The 21342-nt window shown below is 41.9% G+C and overlaps 2 protein-coding genes across 2 annotated transcripts in view; one reads left to right on the top strand and one right to left on the bottom strand.

The window, feature by feature from the left end:
• LOC129372736 (chromodomain-helicase-DNA-binding protein 6-like) overlaps window positions 1-12772 on the top strand; it is a 53294-nt gene extending 40522 nt beyond the window's left edge. Inside the window, 12 exon segments of the mRNA XM_055050196.1 lie at window positions 204-321; window positions 324-457; window positions 1072-1315; window positions 1644-2433; window positions 2435-2910; window positions 3569-3720; window positions 4441-4698; window positions 6325-6939; window positions 7810-8049; window positions 8811-8951; window positions 9447-9551; window positions 9879-12772. Coding sequence (XP_054906171.1) covers window positions 204-321; window positions 324-457; window positions 1072-1315; window positions 1644-2433; window positions 2435-2910; window positions 3569-3720; window positions 4441-4698; window positions 6325-6939; window positions 7810-8049; window positions 8811-8951; window positions 9447-9551; window positions 9879-10865 — 4260 coding nt within the window. The 3' untranslated portion in view covers window positions 10866-12772.
• Window positions 12773-20355: 7583 nt separating this feature from the next.
• LOC129372629 (R-spondin-2-like) overlaps window positions 20356-21342 on the bottom strand; it is a 31010-nt gene continuing 30023 nt past the window's right edge. Inside the window, exon 5 of the mRNA XM_055050041.1 lies at window positions 20356-20608. Coding sequence (XP_054906016.1) covers window positions 20499-20608 — 110 coding nt within the window. The 3' untranslated portion in view covers window positions 20356-20498. The remainder of the gene's footprint in view (window positions 20609-21342) is intronic.

A 21342-nucleotide genomic window follows, 5' to 3' on the forward strand; every position in this document is an offset into this window, starting at 1 on the left:
TTTGGATTTTCTGACAATAAGTTCAAACTATGAATTAAATAATTATGGCAAAAACAGGAGGATTTACTTTGAAAACATGTAATTTTGAGATGTTAGCTAGTTCTTAAGGTGTGTTCTTTTCCAAAGCACATTTTCATCTTTTTCATCTGCATTTCTAAAATCTGTTTTTTTGGTATTTTCTGGATCTGTGTGGTTTCCTGCAGGCTCCCTGGGACAGCGCGGATCACACCAGTCCAGCTGAGCACATGTTCAACGAGTCTGACCCCATCCTCGGCCCCGCCGCCCTGGAGACGGGCTTCCTGGAGGAGGAGGACGAGGAGGCTCAGGGGGAGACAGGGCAGGAGAGGAAGGAGGGACTCTGGAGGAGTGTTTAGGCCTCCCACCTTCATCCTCTCCGTCTCACCCTTCGACGGGGGATTCAGTGGAGCCGCTGTCGTCGAGCTACATGCTCTTTAAGGTGGGGCCTTGAAGAGAACCAGATGTTTAAATCAGCTAATCTACCGCTGCGGTGTTAGCTTAGCCACTAGCAGTCATAGCTGACGAACCACATTCATCACTTTTTAATTGTTGCAAAATCAACATCAAGCCTGAAAACGGTAACGGACTGAAGGTTCTGGTCTTTGTGCGAATGATTTCTGGTGTTGGATCCTGAGGTGACGTTGTTGTCGGTTGCTACGGCAACAAGTCTGCATATGGCACAAAGAATGAGAAAAAGTGGTTTTGAGTCACTTTTTTCCCTTTTTATGGAGCACTTCACGAAATGAATAATCCCTACATCTCCAGGTTTCATTTAGTGAAGTGTTCTGGTGCGGCAGCTGAAAGAATCGTCTTTTTGCCTGTCAGCGTCGTGCTAAATAACGAAACATCTGTAGCGGCTGACAGACGCTGTCCTGTCACAGACGTCACTGTGTCTCACCATGTGTAGCGGACTCGTCGCTGCCGTCCTTAACAGAGTGTGGGTTTCCCGGCACACTCGGGTGCTAAACTCGGTGCCCATTATTGCTCAGAAAGGATGAAGATGATCAGAATAGACCTGCAGTAATCCAGACTCCTCTGTGTTCAACCCTTCAGGACATCGGAGTGAACGAAGAGGCCAGTCCGGACCAAACAGACCTGTCGGCCAGCCCGCCGCTCCCCTACGTCCCGCCTCCGCCCCTCTCTTTACCCGACATCTCCGCCCACGAGCCGCAGGACGGACTCGGCCACTCCAACGTCTCGGAGAGCCTGATCCACCCAGCGGAGGAAGGAGACGACCAGGAAGGAGGCGCTGGGTTTGAATTCGAAGACAAAGATGAAGAGGAAGCAGAGAAGGAAGGTGGGTCAGATTTTATTAAGACTTCAAGGAAATCTCCTTTTCATTGCACATTTCAGAAATTAATGAAAGTATTGACAGTCGGGACCGTCTTAGGAAAACTAGTTAAACAGTTATTGGGACCTGATACATTAACAAATATTTTGCTGGAAGCTTTGATATTGTTGTTTTGAGACCATTTTTGAGTAATATAGATGTAATGGCATAAAAATGCAAGAACACATTCTCAAAGATGAATAAACTTTAACATTTTTTAACATTTAACACTGGAACAGAAAGACATTCTTAATATCCAAAATAAATAAACCACATTTATTGTTTCTGCTGAAAGCTGCGGACCGTGGCGTCAGCGTCCTGGACGGGCCCCAGGAGGAGGACGCAGAACGGGAGCCGGAGAAGACGAAGGAGATCCTGCAGCGGCTTTCTCCGGACCTCCAGGACGACGGCGAGGATTTGTCCCGGGAGGTGCAGCCGTACCTGGGGAAGCTGGAGCAAGACGGCAGCTTGGCGTGTCCGGCCTCCATGGAGGCGCCGCCAGAAGACGTGGACGGTCTGATCCTGTACCAGACCGAAGAGGAACGCTCGATGGACAGTTCTCTTGACGCCGAGGCGTTTATCCGGAACGAAACAGGAGAGTTTTTGGAAATGAAGGAGAGCTCTCAAAGTTCTGGCGGCGGTTTTGGCGCGGATCAGGTTAACGAGATCTCCGAGGGTCGGCTGGACTGCGTCTCTCTGGGCGACGCTTCGGAGGAACCGATGGAGGATAAACCCGGCCTGATGGCGCTGGACGGGTCAGAGTTAGCAGAACCTAGAGTGCGCACGGTCTCAATAGATCCCGACCTGAACCGGAGCGAAACTTCGTCTTTCTCTCTGGATCGGGAATCTCTCCTGGATCAAAATGAAATCAAGGCTAATTTGACTTTAAACGACGTAGACGCGAAGTCATCGGATCTTAAATTCTCCATCGATGAGGAGAAGAAGTCCCTGCGGTTCGTGGTTTCGAAAACCGAGGCAGCAGAGGACGTCTGCCCGGACAGCTCCGACATCAAGCATTCCCGTTTCCTCTCCTTCCCCGTGAAGTCCGAGGACACCAAAGCCGAGCAGCTGGAGTTTCCTTTGCGCGCCTTTGCTCAACGTCAAACCCGAAGACCTCAGCTTCTCCATGAAGTCCGAGAGCTTCGACGTCAAACCCGAAGTCCTGCAGTTCGTTGCTTTCTCGGACGCCGGCAAAATCAAACCGGAAGTGAAGCCGGCCGACCTGCGGTTCGCCGTCTATCCAGACGGCGCGAGGTTCAAGGCGGAAATCAAACCGGAAACTCTGAGGTTGGCCGGATTCCCAGAGACGTCCGCTATCAAGCCCGAAAGCAAACCTGATGCTCTGGAGTTCGCGGGATTCCCGAACAGCGCTGGGATCAAAGCCGAGGTGAAGCCGGAGGTTCTGGAGTTCACAGCCTTGCCTGAGGTCAAGGTGGAGATGAAGCGGGAGACGCTAGAGGCGGACAGCACGGTCCTGACGCCGAAGCTGGAGCAGGGCGAAGCGGCGGCGGCGGAGAGTCCGCTGAAAGGCCAGGTGAAGGAGGAGAGGCCGAGCTCCCCGGGTACGAATGCAACCCTCCGATTTCACCTTTCCTTCTGATTCATAAAGCATCACTGGGTTGAATTGGAATATCTACGGAGGAAGATTAGGGCCAAAAATTTGACTGTAACCTGAGAAGATAAGTTAGAATTCTGAGAAAAGAGAATTTAAGGAAAAGAAATAATTTTGAGACAAAAAGTTATAATTTTTTAGAAAAAAGTAAATTACCCTTTTTTTGAAAAAAAAAAAAAATATTTTGATTAAACACTCAGAATAAAGTAAATGTGAATTGAATTTGAATATCTACAGAACAAGATTAGGGAAAAAGAAATCAGATTTTTATTCTCGGAATTATGACTTTTGATTTCAGAAGATTAAAATCAGAAACCTGAGATTAAAGCTGAAATTCTGAGAAAATGTCAGAATTTTAAAATACTGTAATGATTTATCGTTAACTTCGTTTAGTCTGATATGTAGGACAGACATAAATTTAAACCTTGTACCTTTAGCTTTTCAGTCAAATTGTTTAAATTTTTGCAGTTTTTTTAACTACAAATAAATTATTTAATGACCGAATAAATAGAATAAATATCAATAAGTGAATTCAATAAAAGTGTTTCACCGCTTGACCGTCGGCTCCCGTTGCTCGCCGTGAATCGTTTCTCTGCTGTCCTCTGCAGTTCCCACGGTGGAAGGATATCCCGGCAGTCCGAGGTTTGCAGCTCCGGCTTCCATGTGTGAGATTCCCGACGGCCTGCATGAGAGCCGGGAGCCGACCATCGCTCAGCTGCTGCAGGAGAAAGCGCTCTTCTCCTTCTCTGAGTGGCCAAAGGTTCGCTCAGCCCTTCCGCAGCCCGATCGGGATGCAAGCTGGGCCGCCGTTTTCTTTAAAACCCTGTTTTCTCTTCTATCAAGACGTCGGGATGTGATACTGATTCCAAAATTGATTCCACTAATGGATTAGGTTCCTTATCCTTTCTCATATGGACTTTCATTGAGCTAGGAAATAAACTCTAAGTTTTTGCGCTGACAAATTTGCATGTATAGAGGAAAGATCTTTCAAGACTTAAGATTTCAGATGTTATTTATTTGTGCCTGTTATTTTACATTTAGGGCCACCGCAGAAAGAAAAAATGGACGACATTTCTGCTGAAAATCTCAGAATTTTTTTGAAATTTTCTGAAATTTTCTAGAAAAAACCTGGAAATATGTGAGTTTGAAAGTTTAATCAGACATTTTCTAAAAATAAAACAGAAATTTTGAGATTATTCTCCTAAAATTTCTATGAAAAAAATGAGTTTGAAAAAGTTGAAAATGTGCAAGAATAAACTTTGAGATTAATTTCAGAAATTCTGTAGAAGAAACTTTGAAAATTTAGTTTGAAAAAATAAAATAGAGAAAAAAAATTGGAAATTTGAGATTAATTTTAGAAATTTTGGTGGAAATTCAGCAGCTAAGAAGACCTGCCAGATGTAAAAAGACCAAGAACAAAACAAACACGGTAATCCTAGGGAATTTATAGCTACACTCTGCTTGTGATCGCCCCCTGCAGGACAGAGTTATTATCAACCGGCTGGACAGCATCTGCCACGCCATCCTGAAGGGAAAATGGCCGTCATCGAGCGAGCAATACGACTCCCCTGGCTCCGTGGCGGCTAACTCATGCCTGGCTAACAGTTTAGCGCAACACCACCACCACCGAGCCGGGTTCCTGCCCGGCGCTGCCCCCGGCGCCGGGCCGGGCCAGCCGCGGGTCCAGCTGGGCGGTCTGGGGTTCCCCGTCCCGCCGCCCCTCACACGACTTCCCAAGGTGAGGCGTTCTGCAAAAACCAGCGGATTAATTCAATATTCTCCTTTTTACATATCTATCACCCGTCCACATGTTTCTGTCTTCCATGCCATGGTTCTGTCCGGTTTTTGTCCCCAGAAGTGCTCAAAAAGAATATCTGCAACAGAATGATCAGAAACTCAAACCCAGAGGATGTTACACTGCAAAAACACAAAACCATATTCACTTAAAACAAGCTCCTACAGCTTCCAGAAAAGTTACTTTTAAGTTAATTTAGTCTCATTTCAGGAGTTCTAAGATATGTGGAATAGAAATTCATCAAAAATAGAAAGATTTTGTTTTTTCACTAGAAATTAGTGAAAAAACAGAAAATCTTACCAAGTATTCTTGGTCCAGAAAAACCTGAAGTTTGTTGTTGAAACTTGACAAAATGAACACAAATCAGTTAATAAATATGTAGATATTCTACAGTGTATTAAAAACATTAAATTCCCTTTTATGATCAAAAGAGTTGAGTCAACGTTGAATTAGCTTCAGCTGGTCCTGCAGCACTGGGCTCCTCCTGTCAACATGTTGCTTATTCTGTACCATGTAAAGCTTTTATATGTGGATATCAGCCTTGGGTGGATGATCCCGTTGCACTTTGCAGTGTGATCCTGCTGCCAGCTTCCTGCTGGGGGGCAAAAAGCTGCTCGTCTATGATGACTGTTAATAAAACATGCTGAATCTTAAATCTACGTGTGATATATGAAAGAAAAACGGACGCAGTGCGTTGCTACCAATTGTCAACACCGTCAACTAGATAACAAGGCCAGACAAGTTTTCATATAAAAAATTTGTGAGGGAGAGGCAAGTAGTTCAGTTATGCTAGCTTGACTATGAGGACCTTAGCATGTACATGTGATGCGTTATCCTGTGTGTTTTGGTTTAGTTACAAAAATTGAAAATAAATCTGACCCTCACACCAAGTCTGACAGAGTATCAGTAGAACATGTTTAGTTGATCAACCACCGCTCTGTTAGCTTAGCTAATAGCAGCCGAAGCTAATAGCAGCCGAAGCTAATAGCAGCCGAAGCTAATAGCAGCCGTAGCTAATAGCAGGCATAGCTAATCTACCACAGCGATCACTTGTTAATAATCTCAAAATAAGCATCAAGCCTAAAAACACAAAACTGTTATTTTCTGAACCTTCTGTTTCCGGGTTTTTTGGTGTTGAATCCTGAAACATTAGTGGAGCTGTTGTCAGTCAGTTGCTACGGCAACGGTTCTGGGTGTAGTGTAGTCGACACAGAGAGCGAGATAAACGAAGGATTTGAGTCATTTAGAGTTGTTTTTCCCCTTGCTGCACTAAATCAATCCCTACATACCCAGGTTTCGTTTTGGTAACAGTTCCAGTTCAGCAGCGCAGCCATGAATGAAAAGGAACAGAATCGTCGTCTTTTTGCCCTCCAGCATTAAGCGCCGGATGTAATCAGTAACAAGCAGTGTGAATATTATTAATGCAGCTTCCAAAACGTTTCAGTTTTGAATCTGGCCCAGGTCTGAATCCACAGCAGCCCGTGCGTTGTGTCTCAGTCCATATGTGTGTTTAACCAAAGCCATCATCTCTCTCCCATCCTTGTCTCACCCACCCTGCCCACCCGACAGTACGTGCCGCGGGGCGCCGCATGTGGGCGCGCAGCTTGGCGCCTCACCTCCTTGCCTCTCTTGCAGGAGAGGCTCGTGGCTCCTCCCTTCCTCCCTGAGCTCAAACGGGCCGGAGGTCGCCGGTCCTTCGACTACGAAGCCGCCGCCGCGGCCGCTAAGATCTTAGCCGGGAAGTCTGCGTCGCCGAGCCACACGAACGCCGCTGCTGCTGCCAGCAGCTCCAGCGAAGAGAAGGTGGCCACTCCGTCCCACCGCGCCGGCGCCTTGCTGAACGGCTGGCAGGAAGCGGCGATAGATCTGACAAAATCTTCTGGAGAAATCAGCACCACGAGCGGCGCGGGGACGAACGAAGCGGCCGGAATCGGCCACCCTACCGCCGGCGCTGGAGGCAGCCACAAGCTGCCGCCCATCACGGCGCCGCTGCCCGGCTCGGTGGGGATCGACATGTCGGGCATTCTGCAGGCGGGGCTCATCCACCCGGTCACAGGGCAGATCGTCAACGGGAGCCTGAGGGGAGACGACTCCCTGAGGAGGAGGAGAGGGAGGCGGAGAAATGTGGAGGCTCTATACTCCGAGTTCGCCAAGAGCCGAGGGCTTCACCTGCCGGAGGCACAGGTGGGTAGAGGGGGCGTGGCGTAGAGTCCGAGCAGGTAGAAAAACTGAGGACGACCCAAAAGCATCTGAGTTCAAAGGAGAATCAAAAGTTTTATTTTGTACATTTTTGTTTTTCCTCTTGGGTTTCTACTGCTTCTAAAAATAACCCAAGTGTTTTGTTAAAAAGAAACGCAGCTTTTTTTTGGCAATAAATGAATGTTTTTTGGTGTCTGGAAAATGAGCCATTAAAAAACATCTGGGACGTAAACTCGCAAATCAGCCGTTACCTAGCAACCCCGGCCAAGCCTTCCTGTTACTTAGCAACCCTGGCAGAACGCCAGCATTTTGGTTGGTTGTATAATGGCTGCTGGAAAAGACAACAAGTTGTATAATGGCTGCTGGAAAAGACAACAAGTTGTATAATGGCTGCTGGAAAAGACAACAAGTGTTTTGTCGTTTCAGGTTTTATCCAATTTTTCACTTTGGTTTAGTAAACAAAAAACTTTTGGTTTCTTTGTTTTTGTTTCAGATGAAAAACAAACTGTCTGAATATACATGGACCTGTCTTGTTGGGTGTGCAGGAGGCTCCATTTCTGCTTTTCTTTCCAAAGACACAAACCACAATTCATGTTGTCTCCATCTTGTTTTCCTCCAACCATTTTGTTTCTTTTTTTTTAAGATGTGCAGTTGAATAACTTGGCATCTGTTTGCAGCCATTTTCATGTGAGTGTAAACATTAAGTTGGGGGCGTGGCCAGAAGCAGCTTATTTAAAGTGACGGAGACTCTAAAACAATTCATAATGGGCAGAACTGACCAGACTGAATAGATTTAGGGTTTAAGGAAGAATAACGGGTCACTTTGAACATCTGCGTCTGTGTGTCCACCTACAGGCTCGGGTTGAGGCCATCAGTCACTCCTCCGTGTCGTCCTCCACCTCCTCGCCGTCCCCGTCTCCGTCCGAGCGGCCTGCTGGTCCTCCCACACCCTCCTCCTCCTCCACCCCGACCCCCACCCAGACGCCTCCTCAGCCAGAGATCGTGGCCATCGACAGGGAAGCGGCCAGCAAAGGCCTGATCGAGTGGCTGAGACAGAATCCGGGCTACAGCATGGATCTGCCGGCCTTCGCTCACGTACGTATCTCTGTTGGTTCAGGTGAGAGTTGCTGTTAGGAGAGCAGCAGGTGTTAGCCAACGTGAGACTGATGGTTTGGAGTACGGCAGCAGGAGAGGGTAGGTCAGTGGGTTCTTTGAGGAAACAGCGTTTTAGCCAATGATAACATCCGGCTGTTGGTCACGTGACTCCCATTTTGGAATTACAGTTTGATCAGTTTTCTAACTAATGGAAATGCAGGTAGAGATGGACTTAAGCAAATGCCCAGTTGCTGCTCAACAATTATTCAGTAATTTTAAAAACAATTTAAATCCACTGATTTGCAGTGAGAAGTATTATTCTCTCTTTGAAAAAACTAAAATAAACCATCATCCAGTTCCTGTCGTCTTCTTTGTCGTTTCTGCCAGTAGAAACATTAGGCTGTTGATCAAGTGACTCCTGAGATGCAAATAAATTGTTTCCTTTGCAGTTTTGCAAAGTACATCTGTTTTGATATGCCTGAAAAACCAGATTTTTCCAAATTAAGGGAATTTATTTTCATAATTTCAATTTGTGAAATTATTTGGTTAATGGAAATGCAGAAAACCAGAGCAAGGGCCGTAGAAAACCAACAAACTAAAGCAGTTATTCAGAAGAACGCCACCAGAGGGAGCTGCAGACCACAAGCCTGCAGCTGGGTCAGATGCTAACGCTGACATGACGAGGCCGTGTTGTCCTTAAAACATCCGTGGAGACGTTGATGTTTTTAATGACTTTGCTTCGTCTTGTTTGTTCTGCTCAGTCGGGAGCGAGTCTCCTGCACGGCTTCGTGGAGCGACCCAAACAGAGGAGGCACCGCTGCAAAGATCCCACCAAGCTGGACATCAACACCCTGACGGGGGAGGAGAGAGTCCCTGTAGTTCACCGGGGAACAGGACGCAGGGTACACACACACGCACGCACGCATTCACGCACACACACACACAGACACACACACAGACACACACACACACACAGACACACGCACACACACGCACACACACACACACACACAGACACACACACAGACACACACACACACACAGACATACGCACACACACACACAGGCACACACACACACACAGGCACACACACACACACACAGGCACACACGCACGCACGCATTCACACACACACGCACGCACGCATCCACACACGCGCACGCACACACACACACACACACTGGAATAAATACTGTTTACGGTTCAGTCAGGCTGTAGTTTGACCCTAAAACAGAAGTGGGTCAGAACCATCCAGATAGAAGCTGACCACAAAAAAACTGGCATCAGCTTTCAGACACATTAGTTTAGCGTCCAGAATTTAGTTTTTTGTTAGTTTCAACTAACTTTCATACAGGATTAATCAGTTTTGCATTGTCTGCATTGCTTCTCTCTGCAGCTGGGTGGCGCTATGGCTCCGGCTATCAAGGAGCTTTCCAGGTGGCTTGATGCTAACTCTGAGTACTTCGTTGCTCCAGACTGGGCGGACGTGGTCAAACACTCTGTGAGTCTCAGCTTCTTTTTATTTTTTGGATTTTTTTTGTAACTTTCTTTGTTGATTTTGAGTTTTCAGTTTGAACCTGAAGCTCATTTTACCTCAAAACGTTTTGATTGATTCAGGATGATGAATATTCATTACTGACTTGTTGATCATCTCATTTTTCATATGCTGAACAAATAAAGTGTGAATTTTAATCTAGATGCTGTCACAGAAAAATATTAGCAGTAATAAATAAAATCATATGAAACATAATTTGTTTATTTGTATTGTGTTTGTCCCAGAAGTTTAAAAAGTTTCTTGAATGTTCCTGAATGTCGGCTCTTTCTCCAGGGTTTCCTTCCTGAGGGGAAGTTCTCTCGGATCCTGACGGAACCGGTCAACCGGGACCCGGGTTCGCGTCGCCGCGGTCGAAGGCCGCGCAGCGAGATGCCGAAGCCGCTCCTGTCCGTGTCGGACTCCGGCTCCCCAGGCCTCGGCCCGCCGCTCTACATGAACGGCGGCCTGATCGGCAGCATGGACTCCATCGTGACCCTGCAGAACCTCCGCGGTGCCATCCCCGGGATCCCCATCATGGCCGCCGGATTCCCCCACGGATTCACCGCGGGGAGCGGCGGGTCGGCGGCGGACGACGCCAAGAACGGGCTGAGCATGCTGCCCATGATGCTGCACGGCATCCCGCACGGCGCCGCCGCCATCCCGCAGCACGCCCTGTTCAGCGTCGGCACTATGATGGCGCACGCGCCGCCGCACTCCACCGCTTCTGCATCCACCGTCACCACGACGACCGCAGCGTCAGACGCAGCCAGCCCGTCATCGACGACCGCCGCCGCCGAGCGAGAGAGCGGCGCAGACAAGGAGAAGCCAGCAGAGGGCGCCAAGCGGGAGGCGGCAGCGGCCGTCATCACCTCCACCAGCAGAGTGCATCACACCTTCAACCCCTTCCTGATCCCCGGCGTGTCGCACGGCCTGCTGTACCCGCACATGTTCCTCCCCCACGGCGGCATCATGGCGCTGCCCGCCGTGACGCCGGCCGGCGCCGACGGCGCGCCGGGAAGCCCCAAAAGAAGAAGGAAACGGGCGAGGGAGGAGGAGGAGGAGAGAGAGAGGGGGAAATCGGGAGACGCGGATGAGAGAGAAAGTACAATTACCGTCACCGCGTCCTCGTCCGCCTCGCCGCCGAGCGAGGAGAGCCGGGCCGGCCGGGCGGAACCGGACTCCATCAGCCACGGAGAAAAAGCCGTGGCGCCGGAGGAGAAGGAGGACGGGTCGGAGGAGACGGGGGACGAGGCGGACAGACGGGACGGCGAAGCGGCGTAGGACATCGTCTCCCTGCGTGTCGCTGCAAAAACACAAAATATCAACAAAATATCGCCAAATGTTTCTGTCCAGTTCTACCGAAAGTAACCAATCACACTTAAAATGAAACCAAACTAACTGAGGAAAAACTTTTCAGGAATAAATAAGAGCTTGTGTTACGTCAGGGGTGTCCAAACTTTTTGGACTTGAGGACCAAAACAAGCTTTTACAGTGTAATTAGCGACGCACCGATGCAGTTTTACCAAGACCGATATCTGAGGTTCAGTCCATCAGAGGCAGAAAATCAGCTGTCTTTTTTTAAAACAGACATAAATGTATTGAATTACAAATTAATTTGAAATATATAAATAAATATCTTCACACGTTTGGAGTAAAACAGAATAATGTAAAATAAATTAAATTTTATTGTATAGCACATTTCAACAGCAAGGCATTTCAAAGTGCTTTACATCATAAACACAAGAACACAAAGTCATGCAACATATAATACACAATACATTGTTACATATTACATTTCAAATACAATTCTAAACAGGTGTGTTTTTAGTTGCGATTTAAATAATAAGAAACTGAAACCATTTAAAAATAAACTTCAAAAACCTTCAAATGAATCAGAACGTTAGGAATTTTAAATATTATGTAAAATAAATAAATAATAAAGCAGAATTAGACTGATTAGATCCGATTGTTACCGATACCCGACCAAGAGTTCAATATTGGGGTCGATACAGATATTAATATCGGATCGGTTCAGCTCTAAACATAATACTTTAAACAAAGGAAGTAGTCAGATTTCCTTTTTTATTTTAAATAATTGTAGAGCCAAAACCTGATTATGGTTTTGCAGATTTTTCTTATTAAAATAAATACTTATCAGGAGTTTATTTTAATAACTAATAATTTTGTCAGTTCAGGTTTGGAGCTGGATAGTTTTAATCTGCGCAAAAAAAGAAAATTATTTGTATTTTAACAAGATTTCAATTGTAGATTTCTATTATCATTGAAATGCAGTCTGGGGCCACAAAAAGTCAGTCCAGGAGCCGTAAATGGCCCCTGAGCCGCACTTTGAACACCAAGTTTCAAGTTATTAATACAATAAAAAAGTTCCAGTTCAACTTCAATATTTTATCAATATTTATGAATAATTTACTGAAGACAAGTTCAGACATTATGCTGAAAAGTTGCTCGTAAGTTAGCTTTGTTTTATTTTAAGTGTAATAAAATATTTCCACAGTAAACTAGACTGAAATATTTGGTCAGGTTTTGTGTTTTTGCAGTGCAATACGTTGCTCTCTTCTGCGCTGAGCAGCCATGTAAAGTTTGTGCCGAGTCTGTAAGTCAACGTCCATGTAAAGACTTTTATTATGATGATGATGATGATTATATTCAACTTGTTTATATACCAGGAACCCCCACCCACCCAGTCCACTGTAAAAAAAGAAAAGAAAACACGAGTTAAATAATCTCCGTATTCCTGCCCGTCATCCCGCATCCAGACTGAAAACAGGAGGAGAACCGAAGGAAGGGAGCGATCCAAAATGGTTCCTCTGCACTGTAAAACATCACACCAAAACAATTTTTTTCATCTGGTTTCTACTGAAAATATATTCATATATTTGAATTAAGACAAAACTAACTTAGAAGTAACTTTTTTGCATTTTTAGGTCAATAATTCCTTAATATTGATGTAAAAGTACTGAAATAATCTGATCATATTATAAGTTAAAGTGTCTTGTTTCACCTGTAACAAGTATTTTTTCACCAATATTTAGGAATTATTTACTTAAAACAGGTTGCTCAAACTGTGGGCCGGGGGCCGTTTGTGGTCCATGAATGATTTTGTTCGGCCCTCTTGTCAAGCGGGCCGAACAAAATTATTTTCTTTGATCAAAAAATAAAGAATTGACGACCCCAATTTTTTTTCTTTTAAATGATTTAAAGATTTCATAGAAATTTTCCTATAAATAAAAAAAAAAAGAACAATTTTTGCATTTTTAATTGAATTAATTTGTGTACCGCTAGTAATTTAAATGTGCCATTTTTGGCAAAACTTTCGGACACTACTGGGTTTTTATATCTTGCTGAAAAGTTACATATAAGTTAGTTTGTCATAATCAAGTGTACAAACATATTTGCACTAGAAAATAGACAAAAAATGATTGATTTTGTTTGTTTTTGCAGTGTAAAACATGTGCAATATTTAAAAGAAAACTGCCATCCGAATTAATCTGAAAAAAAATCCCACGCAGATTTGACCGACGCTAAACCATCAACCGAAAAATGTCTTCTAAACTTCCTTAATTAAAATAATCCTTTAAAATGCAGCCAAAGCTAATTATCCCAATTTTACCAATGTTTTTTTAGGTATTACATATATTGTGACAAAACACTAAAATACGGAAGAGAATTAATGCCACTTGGAATTTTTTTTTTTTTTTTTTTATACTTTAATTGTCTGAGATTAAAGTCAAAATTCTAAGAAAAAAATATTATTTTTTTTATGGCACTAATCTTCCATACTAAAAGGCTGCACCTTAAACTTAAACTTTATTTTGATTTTTTTTTTCACTGCTAACATGAAAAATTAACTCCTGCTCTTTAATTCAAAAGCAAAGAACAATCATGGGATTTGTTTCGGCTCAAGCCACAGAGTCACTTTGGGAGATTCCTCCCCTTTAAAAAAGTGGTCCAGTCCAATCAAGAGCTCAGTCCGGCCACCAGGGGGCAGCAGCTGGCAGTTGTAGATGCAAACAGTGGGTAGAAGAGGGTGAGTTTTCCTCCTGAAATCATTGGGAAAAGTGCAAAAAGACTCGAATTTTGATCTGAAGCTCCAGTTTGAGGTTTTGTCCTGATTTTAGAAACGAGAGAAAGAGACTGAACGCCTCGTTGTTTCCTCAGATTGCAGTTCAAATATATAATATTTCATCTGTAAATCTTGCTGTACATTGCTGTCTTTTTTTTTAAGTGCTCCATGTATCTCTTTCCTGTTTCCGCCAGGAAGCAAACCGACTGTACTGTACGTTAACAGGATGCAAGTCGCTGGTTCTACTCCGATTTTCACGACAGGGTGGAAATGTTTCCGTCGACGGCTTTCCGTATCTCCGGTTTTCATCCATGAAAACGTCTTTTTTTTGTTTTTTTGCACAGCTCCTGTGAACCTGTTGTATTTTTTTTTTTTCCGTTGCGGAGCTCGAGCAAACTGGGAGAAAGTTTGGATGTGTGCATGCATGCGCACACTTTTTACAGTGTTTTGTCCTGACAGGTCACAAAAAAAAAAAAAAAAAGTCCATTATTGTTGCCTTATCACAAGTTTGTGGCTCCATATAATTTATTATATTTTTATTTTTTTGCCAAACTTTCACCAAATATTATTTTTCCTCAGTTTCATTGTATTCGTCAAAGTAAAATGCCTTATTTCTAGCTGTTTTTGCTGTTACATCTCCCCACCTGGTGGCGTTTTTGTTGTTTTATCTTTTTTTTTTAATGGAGACCCGACAGAAACAAAACATTCTGCAGTTTTTAACTCACTACATCGACTCTGAAAAGGCCAATCACTCGTCCCTCAAAGCACAAACGTTTGCGTATCAGTGCCTCTAAAGTTAAAACGCGTTTCCTCCCGTGGGCTTCACTTGCACATTTTGTCCTGTTTCACCAAATAGCAGATCGTTAATAATGATGGTAGGAGGTGGAAGGAGCATGTGACTTGTTTTTTCCACGACAGCGTCATTGGGGCTATTGTAGATTTATTTTTTTAAAGGAAAAAAAAAAGTAAATTTCAGCCCAAAAACTGTTTTGAAAAGCCAAAAATTTGGTAAAAAACTTTTGAGATTAATTTCAGAAATTTCTGGAACGAAAACGTGTTTTTCGTTTTTTCTGTTTTGTTTTGTTTTTTCTGAGGTTGAAAAGTTCAAAAATTAATCTCAAAATTTGAGATCTTTTTAGCAAATTTTTTGACTTTTAAAAAAGTTTTTTTGGTGTAGATGTACTCTTTTTTTCCTTCTTTTTTATGGTCCTAATGCAGTTTGGATCATAAACAGTGAATCCAGTTAGTTTCTGTACAAATTGACTTCATTTTTAAATTGTTTTTTCAGCGGGGTTGTGTGGTGCAGTTCTGAGTAGTCAGTATCTGACCTGCAGTTGGAAGCAATATATTCATAAAGTCATTACCGTCTAAAAATGCCTCAAACACGATTTATTTCATCTGGCATCTTGGCATTTATGCCACATTAACTTTATGCTAACGTAGCGTAAATGTGTGAGCTGCATTTGCCAGAAGCCGTTTGTTCTTTTTCACTTGTTTTGTTTTATATCTAAACTCTTTTTTTCACCAGGAGAAAATAATAAACATCTAAATTTAAATATTAAAATTTAAAAAACCAATAATATTTTTAATGTACAGATGTATTGATGCTTGTAAAAAAATTGAAGATAATAGTAAAAATAATGTTTTAAATTAAAATTTACTGTTAAATCAAAATTCTTATCTCAAAATTTGTCACGATTAACGCTAATCGATACGATAAATGCCGACATTTATTCCCAGGGCTGGTCAATAAATCAGTATCAGTCAGAGCGGTGGCCGAATTCAGGGTCTGAACGATTCGAAGGACGGATTTGTAGGCCGATGAGGTCATGGCGTGGATTTGTAGGCTGATGAGGTCATGGCGTGGATTTGTAGGCCGATGAGGTCATGGCGTGGATTTGTAGGCTGATGAGGTCATGGCGTGTTCTGTCCGACGGAGAACGCCTGACTCCGGCACATGGCTGCAAAAACTCCCGCCAGCTTTCCCAAAGAGTGGAAGTTAAACACCGAGATTATTCAGAGAAGTAATATCTAGTTGTAAAATGTTTGGTTTACTAAAGTATTTAATTTATTCCTGAGCAAATCGGTTTGATTGATTAAAGTGAAACTTTCAAACATACTAGCTTTATTTAACTGCTTATCCCAGATTTGGAGAGTATTATATTTGAAAACGAATAATTTGCTTCTATTTATTCCTGGTAGAAATGTGCAAAACATGTTTTACTATGGAACAGCCGTTACTAAAAGGTGAAGAATAATACAGACATCAGGAGTAAAAAACAAACTTTCAATATCTGATCAATGTCAATAGATAGAATATTCAGTAATTCTGATCCAGAACTGCAAAGCATTCTGGGAGATGTAGGGAGAGGAAGGACTTTAGCTGCTCAACCTTACAGTGGTAGTTAAACTAGGATCAACTAACGCACTCACTCTTTGGTTACCTAGCAACTCACTCACTCTTTGGTTACCTAGCAACTCACTCACTCTTGGTTACCTAGCAACTCACTCACTCTTTGGTTACTAGCAACTCACTCACTCTTTGGTTACCTAGCAACTCACTCACTCTTTGGTTACCTAGCAACTCACTCACTCTTTGGTTACCTAGCAACAACACGTTGCGTAACCGGCGCTGCAGCAGTTTAAGGTTTTGCTTCTTAAAAACAACAAGAAAAACGCAGCAGAGTGAAAATTGGATAAAACAGGAACCGTCGCTCTGTAAGTTCTGCAATATTTCAGATATTTAAAACAAAAAGCTGATCAATAATTATCGATGTTGACTGATCGAAACGCTTGTATTGTGACACGTTTATTGTCCTGCCATACCGACTCTTAACTGATTCTTTAATCTAGGTTCATATGTTTACATGTTTCCAGAAGAAGTCTGAACATCCTCTTCAGAAAACCGTGTCTTCAGTCAGAGGCTTCTTCAAATTTGCTGTAGCACAGACAGGAACAGGAAATCTTTTGTAGATAGCCGTCGCCATCTACTTGGAAGAATTTCAATTTGAATGAGTTACAACAGCATTTAGTTTCCACTCAGGATAATTAAAGTATTTTTCAAATTGAATTTGTCGCTGTTAAGATACTGACTGCTCCGAGCTACCCCGCATAACCACATTTTAAATCGGACCTTTAGGTTAAATTCAACTCCGAAACTCAGACACCGGCAGGAAAACCGCACAGGAACATGAAGTAGCATCTGTTAAGTCGGTAGTTTGACCCTCACTGCATTCCTTAGCTGCACGATGCCTTCTGTTTTCTTCTGTCTCATCCAGTCTGTCTGTTTTTTTATTTTATTTTTTAAACGAAGCTGCGGCTGCGCATCACTTCCTGTTCTCGTGTGAAGACTTGAAACGGACTCGTGGCGACCACGTGCTTTCTGTCAACAGTGTTTATTTTTTCATGGAAGTCACCTCAACGTGTAAAACTCTGATCAGAGATGATGTATTTATTGTACAGTTCTTGTCTTTACATTGTTGTCTCACGACTGATTGATGGCTGTTTTTGTTACCCTGAAATACAGAAACATTTTGGTTCACATGGAAATGAAACGGATCTGTGTTTCTGTTGCCTGACGGATAATCTCAGTCTGGAAGCTGCAAATGTTCAGCTGGGTTTTGGATCAAGACTCGTTCGCATTTAGGCACCAAGATGGCCGAAAATAATGAACATACAGTGAGACGCGATGGTGTATTAGCGCCACGCTAAGAAAATAATAATAACCCATAAAATTATGAGAATAAAACTCACATGAGAATAAAGATAAATTTAGTTTTATTTCGACTTTGCTATATGAATAAACTTGATTACTTTATTCTCATAATTTTACAACTTTTCTCGTTTTGACTTTATTCTCATAATTTTTTATTTAATTTTTTCTTATTTTGGCCCTAAACTCCTTTGTACAAAGATTATTCAGACCCAGAAGAAAAAAACTGGCTGCAGAATCAACTAAAATATGATCCATTTAAATTCATGAGAAGGGAGGTTGTGAGTTTCCTCATCCATCCTTTCGTTTCGAGTTTTCTTTTTAAATTTGTGCGGCTTTTATTCGTGTTTTGGCTTAAAAGGATCAAATCTGGAAAACCTCACATTGAGAACATAGATTTAGTCCAGGTCACCTTTAAATATTCCTCGTTATTCTTAAAATTCAGATGAAAATCTTGGGTCAGGTTCTTGTTTTCTGCCAGATTCTCAGCAGAGACCAGAATCTTCTCCCAGTTTAGATTTGTTTTCTTTTTACCGTGTAAATTGTATCTTTAAAACATCAAATCTGAAAGTTTTATCAACTTATTGTGCCTGTTTTATTCTCTACAGAGGTCTAGCTTAAGTTCTGGCTCAGACCACAAACCCTCAGTGATGAATGCAGCTTCAAATGCAGTTTGGTGTCTGAATAAACTCACCGCTCATCACGTTGGCGTTGCTGAACAAAGTGCAATGTAAAGGTCAAAGGTCACAGGAAGCATCTGATCCTGACACTGCAAACCCATTCTAGCTAGAAAATGTAAATCACCTGGACTTCATGGGGGTTTTATCTCATTTGGTTACTTTTGTTTCTTATTGTTCTCTATAGCGCTCTATATTCCCATGTGGACCAATCTGACAAGTCAAAACATGGTATGTGTGATCTTTTATCGTGCAAAAAAGATGACTTTCAAGTTCTCCTTGTCTGTCGTAGATCATTTATGTTCTTGGTGACCAAATTTAAGGTTTGGTGAATATTTAAACCTTCAACTGGGTTTCTGTGTCTCGGATCGACGATGGCGCTTTACGGCTACAGTGGATAGAAATAATCTAGAACATTTACGCCAAAAGCTCAAAATGTTCAGAATCATCTAAAAAATAGCTAGAAATAAGGTGGAAATTTCTGAGCTCTGAAAGTTGAAAATGTGGGATAAACTGAAAATTTCAAAAGAAATTTCTAGAAAAACCTTGGCAATTGTTGAGCTCCAAAAGTCAAAAATTTGTGACAAAAAACTCAAAAAAATTTCGATTAATTTGAGAAGAATTCTAGAAAAACCTGTTAATTTGTTGAGCTATAAAAATTGGAGATTTGCAAAAAAAAAAAACAACTCAGAAATGGTTTATTAATTTCAGCAAGAAATGTAGAAAAAACTTGTTTTTGAATTTCTAAAAATGTCCTGAGTTTCTTGGCTGAAACTTTTGATTTTAATCTCAAAACTTAAATTTTTTTTATTCTTTTATTTTTCATTAGCGTACATTGACTAAAACTTTATACTATTATCCTGTGATGTTACCAAAACGCACTACAATTCATGCATGTTTTTCTCCAGCAGTTTTCAGGCAAGAGAAAATAATCAGAAACTGGCCGCCGGGCAACAGCACCACCAACTGCGCCCCCTGTTGGGCAACAATGAAATGACTGAAAGAAATCACACCATCCAAAAGTTTAAAACAATAGCAGCTTGTTTTAATCTTGTCAGATTATTTCATGGTGATCAGAAAATAAAACAAACAAAAGCAAAAATCTTACATGTTGAAGGAAAAATGCATGAGAAGAAAATGTGCAGTTTTGTTTTGAAAGTTATGAAAAAATTCGGCGGATTTTTTATGTTTTTCTTTGTAAAGCTTTTTCACATCTGAACCCAGAATAATCTGATAATATAAAAATACACATTTACAGAGCGACACATTCATGTTGTGGAAACATTTCCCATTTCGTCTCTTAAGAAAAGTGATAATATTAATTTGGTGGGAAAAAAGAAGAGATTTTATTTGCTCTGGAGAAAAAAGGAAGAACTCACATGTTGCCATGCAAGCTTTACTGTGCAATATCAGATAAATCATCATCAAAATATTACATCTCAATTATATTACACACAAACCGACAAACTGCGAGATAGTTTGGACTAAACAAGCAGCGTTATTATCAGCCATTAAGATGCACCAGAAAAACTCCTTTCATCTCTTTGCAAAAATTAAAAAAACCAAACTACCAAATAACAACCTTTGACAATAAACCAGCTGAAGTTCTGCAGATATTTTTACTGGCTTACTGGTGGATTTGTGGAAAATATTGCAGCAAGAAATATTGTAGGTCACTTTAAACCTCATAAAAATTATTAAATTTAAAATTTTCAACGACCAAAAAAGAGACTATTTGCACTTTTGCCCATTTTTCTCCAATATATTCAAAATTCACAAGTTCAAAGTTGGATAAAAACATGTGAGAAACCTCCGGAGGTTTTCAGTTTCATTCCTGAAACGTCCAACATGGCCGCTGCGGAGAAACATTATACGTCAGTAAATCCTGTTAAATTCATGACAGTAATCTCTGTTATTCCCAGATCCGCGTTCCAGTTGTCCGACTGCTTTGAACGCATCATTTCTCAGGCTGAATCTCCAATCTGGTTTCAGTGATAAATGAACTAACTTTGATTTTATTTCTTGTTTCTTATTTTCAGTCTTATTTTTGTCTTCAAATAAGACCGAATAAGACTTCAAATCTGGACTTTGACTATGCCATTTCAGCACACTAAGCAATAATATAATCACAACTTGAGATGAGTGACCATTTTTCCTAAATCAAGTGGATAATATTTCACTTTAACGCTTTTATCCAAACATTTATTTTTCATGTAATCAGTTTGAATGATGTTTGCAATAAATTTAACCAGGATGGAATTTGATTAATTGAATGAAAAAGAGGTAAATTCAGATCAGTGCAGCTCCTACTTTGATTTAATGTTTGGAAAACACATTTTATTCTCACATCATGGGGATAAACTGAGCAGTCGGCTCAGGCTGCTTTTGTCCTCTGTGGTTCTGGTTCTGGTTCGGCGGGCCAACATGGTGCTGGATCCGGTTCAGCCGCCGGTGGAGTCTGTTGTTGCGTTAGCCGAGAGGCTGGCGAGGAATCGCTGTCGTTTCCTCTCCCTCTTTCTGCCAAGTCCTCCTTTTTTATTCCGTCTTTTCTCTGACAAAGACAAACGGCAGAGGAGAAAAACGGGACATGAAAACTATGAAGGTCAAATATTTCCCATCGTTTCACCTGCGGCGAACCGTTGGATCTGTCGTTAGCATCAGAGATGGACAGATAGAAACTCCACCTGTTTATTGTTGAGCCATAATAAATGAAACATGATTTCTATGATAGCGCTTGTCAAAATGTAATATTTGCTTCTGGTTTCTTAATTGGTGGCTGTAAAACATTTTTATTTTTGTGTTTTTATGATGTAAAGCATTTTGAGTTGCCTTGTTTAAATATGCTCTACACATAAACTTAATTGACTGATTTATATTAGTTTTGTCTTATAGGTTATGAATTTCTCTATATTTCAGAACATTTATGATCCTTTCTATAAATTGGGGCAGTCTAATGTGTGGCCTGGGGTCCATTTATAGCCCAGGAAATGATTTTATTTGGCCTTTGACTTTAAGACAAAAATGATCAGGAAAAAGTTTCAATTATAAAAAAAATTGAGAGAGGGAAGTATGCCCAGTCATGCTAGCTTGACTATGCCAACCTTAGCATATAGATGTGACGTAGAATTTGATGTGTTTTGGTTCAGTTAAAAAATAAAAAACAGATGATCTACCACAGCTGTGTTAGCTTATAGCCATGGTAGCTGATCTACCACAGCTGTGTTAGCTTATAGCCATGGTAGCTATCTACCAGCTGTGTTAGCTTAGCTTGCTGGTAGCTAATCT

This window comes from Poeciliopsis prolifica, unplaced genomic scaffold (assembly GCF_027474105.1).
Source record: "Poeciliopsis prolifica strain line A6 unplaced genomic scaffold, Auburn_PproV2 SCAFFOLD030, whole genome shotgun sequence".
NCBI lineage: Eukaryota > Metazoa > Chordata > Actinopteri > Cyprinodontiformes > Poeciliidae > Poeciliopsis > Poeciliopsis prolifica.